Source organism: Trichogramma pretiosum, unplaced genomic scaffold (assembly GCF_000599845.2).
Source record: "Trichogramma pretiosum strain Unisexual culture from Peru unplaced genomic scaffold, Tpre_2.0 scaffold69, whole genome shotgun sequence".
Lineage (NCBI taxonomy): Eukaryota > Metazoa > Arthropoda > Insecta > Hymenoptera > Trichogrammatidae > Trichogramma > Trichogramma pretiosum.
In genome coordinates this window covers 448,645-463,142 of record NW_019641608.1, presented here as the reverse complement: position 1 = coordinate 463,142, position 14,498 = coordinate 448,645, and the positions used below count along the sequence as shown (strand labels likewise).

Sequence of the window (14,498 nt, the reverse complement as noted above, 5' to 3'; positions counted from 1 at the left end):
CACTCGGCCGCGTAGCTGAACACGACGGTAGCAGCGAGTCGAGCAATTTGCCGAGCTCGACTCAGCTCTCCGGGTACGGCAGCAAAATTAGTCGGCGATTAATATATATTGGCATATATAGCCGTGCGCTGAGAGAGAGAGAGAGAGAGAGCGAATACTGTGTAGCGAGGTGCTAATGACGAGCTACTGTAGCTACGCACCACCAGCACTGCTCTCTCTCTCTCTCAGATTTATATCGACTACATTATAATGTTTTGCGTGTATACGCGCGCACGAATATGTATGCGAAGAACACGAATGCTCGAGTAGTCGGATCATCCGAATGAATCGTCGCGAATCGAATGAATATACATCAGCGCGCGGTAGCTGCTAAGGTATGTGTCAGCTATCGAGGAGCAAAACCGGATTCCGGGCCCGGAACGAAAAGGAGACGTTGGGACTTTTAACGACGTTATAAATGCGCGCCTGTGTTGTCGAGGCTTTTTTGGCCCCCACGCATCAACGCAAACACCAGCACGAGCGGGCTCGTAATAATTTTGGACGCGCATCGGGATGAATGTCGAAGAGCAGCTACTAATGCATCGAGCAGCAGGCAGTGATTGGTGGATTTTTAAGTGCTTTTGGCATAGCTGCCGATCGTATCGCGATCTCGTCCACGATGAATAATATTTTACAAGCTTCGAAGAGCTCTGAGCTCTCTCTCTCTCTCTCTGAGTTTTGCTCGAGTGACGAGTCCCAATAGAGCTCTATAATATTCGTCTCGTCCCTGCAGGTTAAACGTCAAAACTAGTTTCGCGCTCCCCTCTCTTTTACTCGTTCTCTCTCTCTCTCTATCTTTCGTCTGGCGGTAATTCGAAAGCGTGTGTTGCTGCTGCGCCGACGCGGCGACGGCTATATACCAAGTGCGGCGCTGCTGATGATCGAGCTACCTGATGCACCTCTTATGCTGCTGTTGCTTTTGCGCCCACTTATAATGAAGTCGAATTACGCGATCGAGTTATAATGAAATTACAGGCTATACAATGTTATGATATATAAGCTCGAGAGAGAGAGAGAGAGAGAGGGCGAGCTGCACTCAACGCGCTGCATCGCGCAGAGGGACGCGCGCCGATCGATTACGTGTGCTATAGAAGCTGCTGCAGAAGCAATATCAAAATCCAATTTATTTAATGAAAAAATTCCTCGGTAATTTTAGCAAACAAATTTATTGGAAAAAAATTAGCCGCCGCTGCTGCTGCAATGCGCGGGGCGAGAGAGATCGTAATATAATGCGCGACCCGAGATCTCGACTTTACTTGGAGTGCACGTGCAGAAGGGATCTACGCTCGCTGCACTTTTATCCGTCGTTCACATCGTGCACGTCGCGAGCCAAGTACGAGCTGAAAATAGAAAGTGCGACGCGCGACTAATTCATCGCACGCAGGCCTTGTAGCGCTCAAGACTCGAGACTCGGGCGAGATCGTATTAAAGATTTTGCACCCTCACGAAGGTAGCGCGCGCGAGGAGGGTAATTGCGATATATCGCCCAGCTAGAGCTACGGCAAAAAAAGAAAGAGCTGCAAAAAAAGTTGACGACGACGATACAGCTCATGACGCGCCAGCCGAGGCCAATAACAAAGTCGCACAACCAACCAATTAAATTATTAAGCGATAACGAGGCGTACGCGTTATAATATGAATACACAGACTAACACCTACGTACACGCGTTGAGTATTTATACAGTGGAGCAGAGGCGACAACGACGAGTATAGGCAAAAGAATCTAGCCGGTCTCTTATGAGTTTGGCGAAAGAACCGGCAGCGCAGCTCAACCAGCGAAATAAGCGCCAGGCCGACCGTTTAATTGAATTGATAAGAGGGATAAGCCTGGACGAAGCTAGCCTCCTCCTCCTCCTCCTCCTCCTCCTCGGCCCGTCTAACCCCCGATGGCTAGCGGATCTCTCTGGACTGCAAGACTTATACTCGCAAGCGCCCCATATATAGCTTGGAGCAGTAATGCAAATTAACCTGGCGTGGTATACGTGTGTGTGTGTGTGTGTGTGTATAGCACTGCTCTACCTCTTCCTATCGACGATCGCTCGCCAAGCTTGTGTAAACTAATTAATGGCTCGTTTATTCCGACCTTAACGTCGCGCCTCGACTCGAGCCTCTTGTACGCCTGCGCGAGCAACTCGATTTGCACTACTTATGTATTATACTCGTCGCTCCGGACGACTGCGTCTACGATAGCTCTGCTGTTTTTCATTGTTGGCTGGCGAGCTTTATTCCAGCTACTCGTCTTGGATTATTTCGTTGACCGCGCGTATAATACAGCGTTACGAACGAGTATTCGCAGCTCGTTTCGCTCTTCAATAACAATCGTTCTCGATATAGCTCGTCGCCGTCACAAAAATTTTAATAACTTCGTTCGGATACTCGTTTTTCTTTTCTTCTTTTGAAAATTCACTTCATTTCTATTTTCTTGTACATATAAGTTATATTGCTTTTACATTTAATATTACATTTCTTTGTTGTAATTTTGTATAGGTGCCCATGTTTCCACTAGCCTTCTATGTTTTGATTTTCTCTCAGCTTGTTTGCTGGCTGCTTTTAGAGTCATTTTAATATTAGTTTGTACATTGAAGTTTTTGATGATGGAAAAATATGTCTTAGTATTAAAAAATTTTCTAATTCGAATTATTCAGATCCACGTCACAAGTCTTATACAGTTATTTTCACTTTACCACTTGCGGATTGACAGATTAAGATATCTCGCCATCTAGTGGCGGAGGCTGCAATTAATTATCGTTGAATTTTCATACACTTTTTCGAGCAAATAACCCAAAAAATAAATTAATTTTAAAGCAATCGTTTTTAATCACAGTTTACACGTAGGAACTGTCACGAAGTAGAGATTAATATTTGAAGGTTGCTGCCAGTTGCGAGACTCGAACTTTGACGTACGAATCACAAGCGCCGCGACGACGCATATTATATACGTACGAATGGCTGTAATAATGGCTAGCTGGCACACAGGCGCAGGCACAAATGAGCCGGCTAATTTGTCGAAATAATTGAAAATTGTTTTGTGTACACGGAAATGATGGTGTTCCATCTCTCTTGGATCGTAGTAGTTACTCGCTCGCTGGCGCTGAAAGGGACTCGCGCACCCTTTTCTGCTCCGAATGTAGTGTATGTATGTTTGTTGGCAGATCGCGTTGGTATTCAATATAATAATGCGGCTGTAATAAAGTACATAGACTGCACACATAGGTATAAGCGAACCCCTTTTCATTGTCGCAGCGTGTCGTGTTTTCCGGTCTATGTGCGGCTCCGGCTCGCACCCTCGCCTCTATACTCGCAGGCAGTCGCGCCGCCGGTAAAAGCAGCCAACAGCCTCAATAGACCATCGAGTCTCTTTATCAGCAAATGTGTATATGCTGCGAGCGAGTAGTACATGCGCAACTTGGGGCTTTTAGACGTTTGAAGTGTCGGGGCTGCTCGTCGGCCGAGCGACGACGACGACGATCGCAATAAATGCCGCGCATTACCTTCTTCTAAATACGCGCGTTGTGTTTGCCGACAACAACGAGGGGCTGCGAATTACCATTTTATTCAGGCACTTTTTCACGCGTCGAATTCGCAGCTTCCTATTGCTTCTAGAAGAGGGAAAAGCTTTGCGAGTGCGAATCATTTTGTGCGGCTCTCGTCGTCGTCTGCGTTGCGGCGAGCTTGACTGACTTCGGCATCGACAGCGGATCAATTAGCAGCAGCTCGTCGTCGAAAACGACTAGGTGCGCGTTAAGAATCGATAGCGCGACATTTGATCATTGCCACGCGTGCCGAGCTATGATCGAGCCTCGCACCGGAAAATCGCTCGCGACTGGTATTCGTTTCTGTGCATAAGCCATAATACCCTCTATATCTGTATACGTACATACGAGAAGGATTCACTGAGATAAGTGAAAATCGAGTTCGGAGCTATACACGCTGCCAGAAATGCACGCAGCAGCAGCCGCGGCGGCTCAATCTTGAGTCGAGTGCTCTCTCGGCTCAATGATTTATTGTCACCGACAAGATTCTCTCTCTCCCTTTATGCTGCGCATATTGTATCTCGCGCAGCGCGTATATTTATAAAATGAGCGACTATACGGCATATTAATTCGAATACAGCGGGCAAAAGTAATACGCAGAAAAGCGAGAAAGAGTCGGAGTTTTTGCATTCTTCGATAATGAATCGGGCCGAAGGAGACGCTTGCGCCTCGATACTCGGAAATCCAAAGTGCACGACTGCGCGCGGTAAGCAGTATCGCGGATAAAAGCAGCCAACTTAACCAGAGTCAACGCGCAACGTCCGACGCAACAATAAAAGCGACGATAACATAATGCACGGCAATCATTTTGATAGCAATCACAGACTCTTTAGTCTCTCCCTCCCTTAGGCATATTAATACGGCATAAAGCTACGAGGCAAAGAAAATCGAATCATTTGTATGTGAAGCGCATTATGCCGACTCGTAACTTTTCAATCATAATCGAACAGATGTGTGCCAAAAGTCGAGGCTCTCCGCGTGGGCTCTACAGACAACTCAATAATATTTCCATTCTGATAATAATGCGAGAGAGCAGGGCCAGCCCCGGAGCAGAGAACAGCGAGATGGAAAGATGCACCCACTATATAATATGAACTCGGTGATATTGAATACTTGTGCGTGTGTGTGTATAGCAACAATTAGGCGCGCTGCATGCTCTGTAATAGTGGATAAACGGCTCTCCGCTCGTTGAAAATTTGTTTCTTAATCGAATCCAATGACTTTTAGTCCAGTATATAAACGTAGGGCGCTTACGCACCCCCCCCCACGGAGGGGCATGGACGTATAAGTGAGCTGCATCGAGTCGGGTAGAGCACAAGACGTCGTCCAGATGTCAATGACGATGACGAAGTTGTTGATGGAAGCTCGAGCTCGTGCATGTAATAATAACAATCGTCTCGAAAGCGTGAGCTTAATTAAATGCCCGAGTAACAAAATCGTCGACGCACATAGACACGTCGAACTGCGAGTGTATACATGTATAGGATATATAAGCCGGAGCAATTAAGTCGCGCACGAAAAATCCTACGCGAGAGAGTGCAGAAAACAGTGAGAAAAGGGGGGCGCAAATTACCAGAAGGCCAATTGGTCTTGCCGTCCCTTGACACGCGATTTTGATCGTATATATACTGTGCACGAGTTGGTTCGAGCCCTCAAACTTTGGCCTCTTAATGAGTCCTTGCCTGCTGCATATATATAGACACACACACACGATTCATAGGGACTTTTATCGCTGTAACGCTTACTTTGCAGAATAAGCCCTCGTACGTACGGCCGCTTATTTGACTTTGGCAGCGTCGACCAGAGAGACTTTTATTACGCCAGAGTACACCGCTTCTGTTGTGTTCCATATATTATGCCGCTGGAGGAGGAGTAGCAGCCCGGCGTTGGCGTGCAGCAACGACTTAGCGCGCTCAAAAGCTCGAGCTTTGTTTTCTAACGAAGAAAATTGAATAATTCGGCCTGCGCTTGGCTAACTCGCGCTCGGCTCGGGGGATTGGCGTGACCGATAAGACTTTTCTTCTCTCTTGTGCTTGTTGCGTGTGTGTGTGTGTGTGTGTGTGTGTGTGTGTGTGTGTGTGTGTGTGGATGCGGAGGGGAAGGCTGCTGCCGGTGACAGAGAACTCGACGTACCTACGTTCTTAGCCGTTGTTGTTGCTGCTGCGAGGGTAATTGCTCAGCGTCGCGTTCATTAGAGAAAGCGAGCCGCTCGTTAATTTCCAATGGCGTTTTTTTCGCCGATCCATAATCGTGTACACATATAATGTGTAGCGTCGAAGCTCGTTGCTCTTGTGTGTGCATAGCTACGTGTATAACGAGGCTAACTGCAGGCAAATGAGAAATGATTTCATTTGCGATAGGAGCGCGTATATATGTGCGGCTTTAATAATCCTCGCTGACACGAGCGCCATAGCTGCTGCTGCATCGAGATTATGCAATTTACAATATTATATAGCACCTATGTGTGTGTGTCCATGTGACTATACTAGGCTCAACTGGCGCGCCTATATAAATGCAATTAATGCTGGAAATTTGTAGTTTGCAGACTCGTCGGCGAGTTGCAGCGAGTTGCACTACTACTACTACTACTACATAACTTTGCGCGCACCGCTGCTGCTGGGTTAAAGAGCTTGCATATATACCGTACTTAATACACAGCGGCGCGCGTAATTCCAAACGCTCGAGTCTCGAGCTATATACGTATATTCGCACGAGAGTCGCCTCTTTGACAACAAACAGCAGCAACTAAATCTCATATCCCGCACAAGAGACACATTAGAATTAATTAAGCTAAAGCTCGCTCGGCGCCGAAGCTCCGAAACGTCGACGGAGCAGCTAGTTTAGAAATTATTTTGCCGACTTTGTTCGTGTACCTCGAGTTGTCTACAGTGTTGTGATCTCTGCGCAGCCACCCCCGCGTTCAGACACAGCTCCCTCCTCCTCCTCCTCTCGAGCAACGTCTCACGCGGCCCACCACCACCGCCATCATCCCCACTCGATATCGAGCTGATCCGACCGGCAATGACATGCATAGCCGGAATAACTGCACACGGCCAATTCGGATTCCTTCGCGTACGCGACGTCTAATTCGTAAACTCGATCTCGAATAAAAACTCAACTAGCCAATCGACACCGTAAGGGATTATTGTTATCGTCGACTACATTGGCCGAACGGAGTCGACGTAGTTGCGGCCAAAAGTGCGCAGCTGCGGCGGTGCGCTTTTTTCCCTGTTCCTCCTCTGCTGCTCGATCCTTCGAAAGCTCCTAGGCGCTCGGGCTGAGTAGCAGCGCGCGCACTCGCAGCAGCAGCAGCGCAGAGTCACGCGCGAATCGATAAAAATTTATGACGTCAGACCTGTGAGATGTTAATAGTTACTTTAGGCGTTATATGGGAGTCGAGCGAGTCCAGCGACCGACAACGACGAAGATGAACGAAGAAGAATAAGTACAGAAGGAGAAGAAGAGGATCGGTATGCGCGCGATCCCGAGTGGCGATTCTTTAGCTGGCTGCTGTTTCCGGATCAAATTGATCGAAATGAAATGTGTCGAATCCAAGTCCGCGCGTAATCCCTCCAAATCCAACCGGTATATGTAGAAAATTTTGACGTACGCGCGCCAAGACGAGAGTTGCGACCGAATCCGAGCAATTATAAGCCCGCGTGCAGTGACACAACATAAAAAATATATCGAGGCATGACGCGTTCGTTCAAAAATATTACGGCAAAATATTCATCTCGAAGAGGCATAATTCCATTAGCTTGCCAAGCTCGTTGTACAATTGTTGCGTTTTTCCGATCGGCTGCGAGTTAACGTCAATAATATACACGCATAAGAGTAGAGGATGAATAAACGTTCGTTAATTGATTTGGCGTGGATAATGGCGTAATTATCATCGTAGTGTAATTGGAGAAAATTACTGGAGAGCCAATAAGACATCGGAGTTGGGCGCGATTATGATTAATGCTCGTGTAGCTTATATAATATGCAACTCGGAATTCCGTCTCTGTATCGTGCTATAAATTTGTGTACACTTATTTGGTATTTTTCCTCGCAATGATCGGAATTCGGAGCAGTAAACGACACATTTGGGCGATCGATCGGTATTTTTTTTTTGTCGCGCAGCAGCTATATACACGCGTACATCATAATGAGCAATCTTTGTATATAGGATAGCCTCGAGCTGGTCGCGCGCTAATACCGAGGCGTAAGTACTTGCGCGCGCTAATTGATCCATTAAATCATTAAACTGGCCGCACGCGTGTGTGTATATTATGTGTGTTTATGTATTCGCGTACGGCATTGACCACAGAACTGCTGCTGCTTTTCATTTCGCTCCTCGATCATAAATATTCACTCGCGGATATTGGCACAGTAGCCGCTTAGCTGGCTTATTTTCGAAATTCATCATCGAAAAGGAAAAAATAAGAAAAAAATGTAAGAATAAAAACGCTCGGACCGGCTCGTAAACAAGCTCTCGCGTAAATCGTACATAATGTGCTTTCACCGTGCCTATACCTGTATTGTACATATACCGAGGCAGGTATACACGTGCCCGAGCGTTGACGTCTGTATACATGTGTGTATTCACATGTGTGTGCAGGTATATATATATATATATATATATATATATACGAGCGAAGCAATTGAATATGTATTTAATCGCCGGCCAACTATCCGTCGGCGATCTTAATTGATCCGACGTTTATTGCGTCCGGGGAGCAAATGTATAGGTGTAGGCAGTCGACGAGCTTGATTCGCGCGGCCAAAGCCGTATGTGTGCAGTGTTGCTGTGCACTGTGCAAGTCGGCGGCGACGATCGGCTAGGCTAAACGCCTGAGTAGACTATGGCGTGCGTACAACTGCATGTGTGTACCCACCCACACACACACACACACACCTACACACACATACAGAGCACAGAGAGATCAGCTGGCGATAGCAACGATTTTCCAATTACACGCCGAGCGTATATGTACGCGCACAGTTCAACGCAACGCAATGCACACCAGTGCACACGCATAGGCAGGCACGTGTACTCGTGCTTATTTTTCAACGAGCCGTTGCAACAACAGTAACAACAACAACAAAAAAGAAGTTGATACGAAACAAAGAGAGCGAAGAGAGAGCACAAAAGTGCGTAATGCGTATACGGTAGAAGGAGGCAATCGATAAAACGGAAATGAAAGGAGCGTCGATGATTGGATCGACGCACAAAGTGCATATACAGGCGACGAAAATATGCAGAGGTAGAAGGCAGAAAGGTCGCTGTATAAAATCTCTCTCGTTCTCTCTCTCGACGAATCTCGGGGGGCGATCAATTAAATTATTATTTATACGAGCCCGTGCGTATATTATAATCGATTGAAACATTAAAACGTTAAAAGCCAGAGGCTTTTTCTGTGTGCTGCTGCTGACTTGTGGTCGTCGTCGTCGTCGCTGTGGCCTGACAACAAACACATACACACACACACGCATACACGGACCCGCTTGAGTGAAAAGATAAGTCACACTGGACGAGAGAGAGAGAGAGAGAGAGAGAGAGAAACCCGAATGCCTCTGCATGCATACATATAGCTGCGTGGCGCGTGCGTATATCAATGTTGTTTCTCATTTTCGCTTTTATTTGGCCGTTTTTTGCCCGAGCGCTGCATCAGAAGCCCGCGACGACGCATGCGGCGGCGGCCCATTAGCTTACAAGACTGCGGATTAAATCAATGTACATATATATATACGTGTATGTGTTTGTTCGTGTGTAGGCGCGCGCGCGCGCGCGAGCCAAGCAAAGTATACAAGCAGGCGTGTGGCTGCTGCATATATATGCAACGCACTTCTTCTCTCTCTCTTTCTCTCGGCGCGATAATTCGTCGCGCGTCTCCTATCCGCGCGTATATGAGTATATGACTATAACGTACAGCAGCAACAGCGGCGTATATAATATGCGCGGAGCCGTATAGTGGCGATGGCACGTCGTCAAGGTGAGCAAGAGAGAAGGTAATTTCGTCCGTCGGCTACGCGTATACAATATAATATGCTATATCGCTCGCTCATTTCTTTACTTTACCATACAGGAGAGTCTAAAACTACGATTGCGCTGTACTTCCTATGATCTATCTATTATATATTGTGCATTGCCGTCAATAATAACAGCTATAAATAGAAAAGACTTTGCATTTCGGAGCAGTTTGAGAAATTCAGCAGCTGCCTCCGCTGCGAGGAAAGAGAGAAGAGCGAGAGAACGAAACAAGCTTCGACACAAATTGGCCAAAATGTATAGAGAGGAATGTCGGAGCCGCGGCCGATAAGATATTTGGCGCTGCCAACTTTTTTCTCTCTTTCTTTCTCTCTCGCGTCGTGGCGTTTGATTAAGCCGCCTCGACAGCTATCTTACGCTCGTAATAAACCAATTCCAAGTAGTACAATAATTGTTCGAAGGTGTCTCTCTATGAACTGCATTTACTCTCGAGTATACACACACGGCAAAATGTTTAACGGCATCGTTCCATTGCCGGGAGGATAAGTGCACGCACACGCAGACATCGGTGCACTCCCCCTTCGCGAGCAGCAGCGCAAAAACAACACGAGTGTCCGAGTCCGCCCGAGTCCGCGACGATAACTAATGTCAAAAGTCCCTGGCGCGACTCGCACCGGAGAGAGAGAGAGAGAGAGCCGCGTCGATAAGGACGAAAAAGCCGATTCTCGCTCGCTTCCCTTTTACCATACACACACACACACACACACCCAGAGAATTTGCCGAGCTACTACTTGAGCGAGCTTGATAACTGCATTATGCACGACACGACACTTTTCACTTATAGCCGCCTGCATAATGTGCGCTTTAACCTTTTACTCGCGACGATGGTCGTGCAACGCGCATAACGCACAGCTTAGTAGTAGTAGTACATAAACATGCTGCACATCGTGGCTTATCTAAATAGCTCCTCTATACAGCTCGCGTAATAATAGCGGAAAGCCCGTCTCTCCCTCTATGTTTGTATTGCGTTGTTTTTTCCGTCAGCGCACGTGCTTGTATGTGCGCACTGCAGTAATGACCGCACTCGTAATAACTATCGTATCGCATATAGCTACTTACCGGTATTATCCTGCGACTCTTTGCAGCTCTGCTGACTTTGTTCGTCCATGTCGGGATAACTCTTTCGCTTTCTGCTCTCGGAAACTTGACTGTGTTGCTGCTGTTGGTGCTGTTGTTGCTGTTGCTGTTGTTGCTGCTGCTGCTGCTGCTGCTGTTGATGCAACTGCTGCTGTTGCTGCTGGTGATGATGGGCCGCAGCAGCCGCCGCTGCATCGGCCGCCAGTCCCAGAATCGCGTCGATACTGTGTCGCGGTGTGCTGTTGTACGACTGCGAGCCTAAGACAAGCGAAATCGAGGGATGACGATCGATCGAGGAATCATCGAAGGGATTCGCGGGGAGATATAAATCGCGATGGTGCTAACCTCTTAGGGACTTGAGGCCCTGGGGCTTGACGTCGGTGGTCTTGCTGCAGGGCCTGTCGCTGGCCGTGCTGCTGCAGTCGATCAACTGCGTAGTCGAGTCCATGCTCTGCGGAGGCGGTGGCGGCGGCGGTGGAGGTGGTGGCGGCGGTTCCTGCGACTGTGGTTGAGGCTGCTGCTGCTGCAGGCTCGTCGTCGTGGCCACCGATATCATGCCTCTCTCCTTTCGATTATCACACTTGCCGAGCTCTTTCTTTTTTACGCGAATATTCTTGCTTAATTTTTAATTATTACTCGGCACACTGCTCGGCACGACTCGCGCACTCGTTACGACAAATATCTTCGGTACAATTTGCGTGGCACTCGACGAGCTCCAACAATGTTTTAAGGGCCGAGCTGGGACTCGCGCAACGAAACTCTCTGCATGACGACGATGCAAGCGATTACTTGCGATCAACGACACTTTTGGCTGCAATTGTGCGCGTGGCAACTATAAAATTACTCACTGCTGCGCGAGTCGCATTTGCAAATTTATTTTTCTGCAAAGGTCGGAAAACACTGAAAGTATAAACACGCGCGATACGTAAACACTGCTGGTCAGACGTCGCAAAATATAAATACACAAAAGTACAGATAGGTATAGAGAAAGAAGAGAGAAGAGAGAGGAGAGAAAATTACGGCACACTTTGTCTCTGGAACAAGCAAGTACTATATGTAAGCCGCTCGCTGCAAAGTGCACAAGGGAGAGCTAATAGCAGCGGTGGAGCACACAACCACCCCCGCGGCTGGATAAGCGAGCAATAGCGCCCGGCAGTCTGCACCGAGCCAACTTTTGCCAAGCGCTCGCTCGCTGTCCTGTGTTGCAGGTAAAATGTGTACGTTTGCGCGGCGGCGGCCCGTGAGCGACTAGCGAGCCCAACGAGCCAGACAGAGACGGAGCGTCTCGTGGAGGGGCCGTCCCCCGAGCTGCCGAGCCGAGCTCGCCGCGGGGAGGCGTGGCCCGCCAATGCCCGTGGACGAGCTTACAGGAGGCAGCCCGAGGCGGCCAATCCCCGGCCCAACATGGCGCGCCCAGTGGTGCTCACTCGCCTCGACGTCTACTCTCTCTATACATGGACCGAGCTTCACCTACATATACACGTTTTACTAGTTATAGTACTATATCGTACAGAGAGAGAGAGAGACATATGCGCCACAGCAGCAGCCGCAGGATCCCTATGAGTGGCTGGATGCCTCGGACCAGGACTCGAATTATCCTCGACTGCCGCCGCGCACGCGATAATTCGCATGGCACGTACAGCAGCAGCGCTCGATCTTCGCTGCTCCCGATGCAGCGAGATCGGCCCTCGAAATTGTCTAAGCTGCAGTCGAGTTGAGTAGCACACAGGCTGATAAATAATAACGATCCTTGTATATCCTTGTTTACGTGTATGCGGCCAAGTGTCGATGGATTATGTCGGAGAGCTGATCAACTCGCCGCGCGACGAGCTTCAACTTCGTTACACCAACGTCCCATGCAAATGAGTAGATATCGTTTTACACACCCGCTTGGCAGCCCATTAGCCCTTAATAATGTCCCTCGGCTTACTCATAGCTCACAATGAGAGCCATATTAAGTCGAAGTAATATTACGTATAAATTTGTTCATGTATTATACGTGGCAAAGGCCAATAAATCCCATAACCGTTCGGTCGTGGCTCGTTAAAACTATATACACGACGATGCTGCAAAAATATTGCGACAGATCAAGTCAAGCGAGCAAAATATATAACATAAATTCGACGTCTTTCGTTGTAAAACTCATAGGCTTGGGCCAATTATACTTAAGTACTTATTAAAATTATTAAAACGCATTTTTCTCCAGCAGATCGATCAATTACTCTCGCGCGCCTCTGCTATATAAATTCGATCGTTCGCGCAATTTCATCGAAGCTCTCGAGTCGCGATGGCAGGAAGAAAATTTTAAAATATTACGCAGCTGCACTGCATCCATGTCGGAAGTAATAAAGGACGCGAGGATAAGAATTGCCCCGGCAAGAAAACGGAAATAATAAGCGGACAGAAATGGGAGTCGTGAGTTTTCAGCCCTGCGCCGAGCCAGAGAGACAAAAGATCAACGTGCCTGGGCGCTTATTCTATCTCCCTGTGCAGTATACATATAGCTACACATACCGTCGGGCTTTCGCTCGCTAAGCAAAGAATTTCACGCGTCACTTGATACACCCGATCATCATATAATTCACGTACACACAGAATCGTTGCCAAGTTCACCGAGCCTTGCATATTATACCTATGCGCATTCCTTAATTTTTGTCAGCGCCCGCAACGATCTCAACTGCTTTTATTAACTTCATAATGCCAATTTCATTTTTAACTTTTGATCCGACGGATCCGTACATTACATACTAGAGCTTGAAACAGTCAGTCTCGGTTGTATAATCTCTTCTTCTTTACACTACAGAATAATACATATTAATGCTATTTAAATAGACTGTTCCTGTGTAGTCATTATATATATTTTCTAATTCAATCCATCCAGTAGATGTAGCATTAGTTTTTAAACTTTTTTTTTTATAAATTGACTTACAAAATTGATTAAATTCTTCTATTTTACCAAATTTAATGCCAACTTTGTTGCGAATCATACCCAAGCTGTCGACCAAAATTTTTTTCCACCATTCAAAAAATGTTTTATTATGATTAATTATGAAAAGTAAGCATTAACGCAAAATTTTCATAAAACTTGGACACGAGTTTATAATTTATGTTCAATCTGCGATTTGACTGAACATGACAGTTTTGGTGAAAACAAAATGAAACCATCAATAATAAGGTGTTGAAAAAGTATCGATGAAATTTACATAAAACCTATATTATAAAATATTCAATTAATGCATAATTTTAACCCAGTTAATACGGAATTTGCGAGAGCCACAAATTTGGTAAACAATCTGATTGAAGTTTAATTAAAGAAGATCACATTATAACCGTCGCTATAACTCTAAGTAATAATAATTTTTGAATTGCGGTTAAATTCTGTTGTCACGTAAATACGATATTAACGCTCCACTATTTCTCTTTGAAAAATTGAACTTGGAAAAGATCTTCAATGAAATTCAGCTGAATGATAAGAAAAGTTCAACTAGAGTAAAATTTATTTTTGCATTTCATTGATTGCTGTTGTTGCGTTAAAATTGAATCAAATACTGCGTAGAATAAGGAAAAGAAATCTCGATTAATGAATTCATATATAAAGTAACTATCGAGATTCTTCAACGGTAAGTAGCTTCTTCGATGGATCAACTTTCGAAATGATTGCAAGAGCGAGGCCCGTTTTTGTTGACGGATAAAAAGCGGCTAAAATCGGTCAATCGCGCGTAAATTTCTGCTTGCCACGCGTATAACCGCGTAACTGCAACTGTGTAACAATAGCGAGTTTCTCGGCTCGCGATGCACAAAAGCTCGAGAAACGAAAT

General features: G+C 46.6%; 1 protein-coding gene across 2 annotated transcripts in view; it reads right to left on the bottom strand.

Annotated features, from left to right (window-relative positions):
* The window catches only part of LOC106648680 (retinal homeobox protein Rx-B-like), a 50,583-nt gene extending 38,717 nt beyond the window's left edge, over positions 1-11,866 (bottom strand). For both annotated transcript variants that reach the window (XM_014365756.2, XM_014365757.2), the window contains exons 1-2: positions 11,026-11,866; positions 10,663-10,938 (exon numbers count right to left, since the gene is read on the bottom strand). In XM_014365756.2, coding sequence (XP_014221242.1) covers positions 10,663-10,938; positions 11,026-11,236 — 487 coding nt within the window. In that variant the 5' untranslated portion in view covers positions 11,237-11,866. The remainder of the gene's footprint in view (positions 1-10,662; positions 10,939-11,025) is intronic.
* Positions 11,867-14,498: the final 2,632 nt, after the last annotated feature.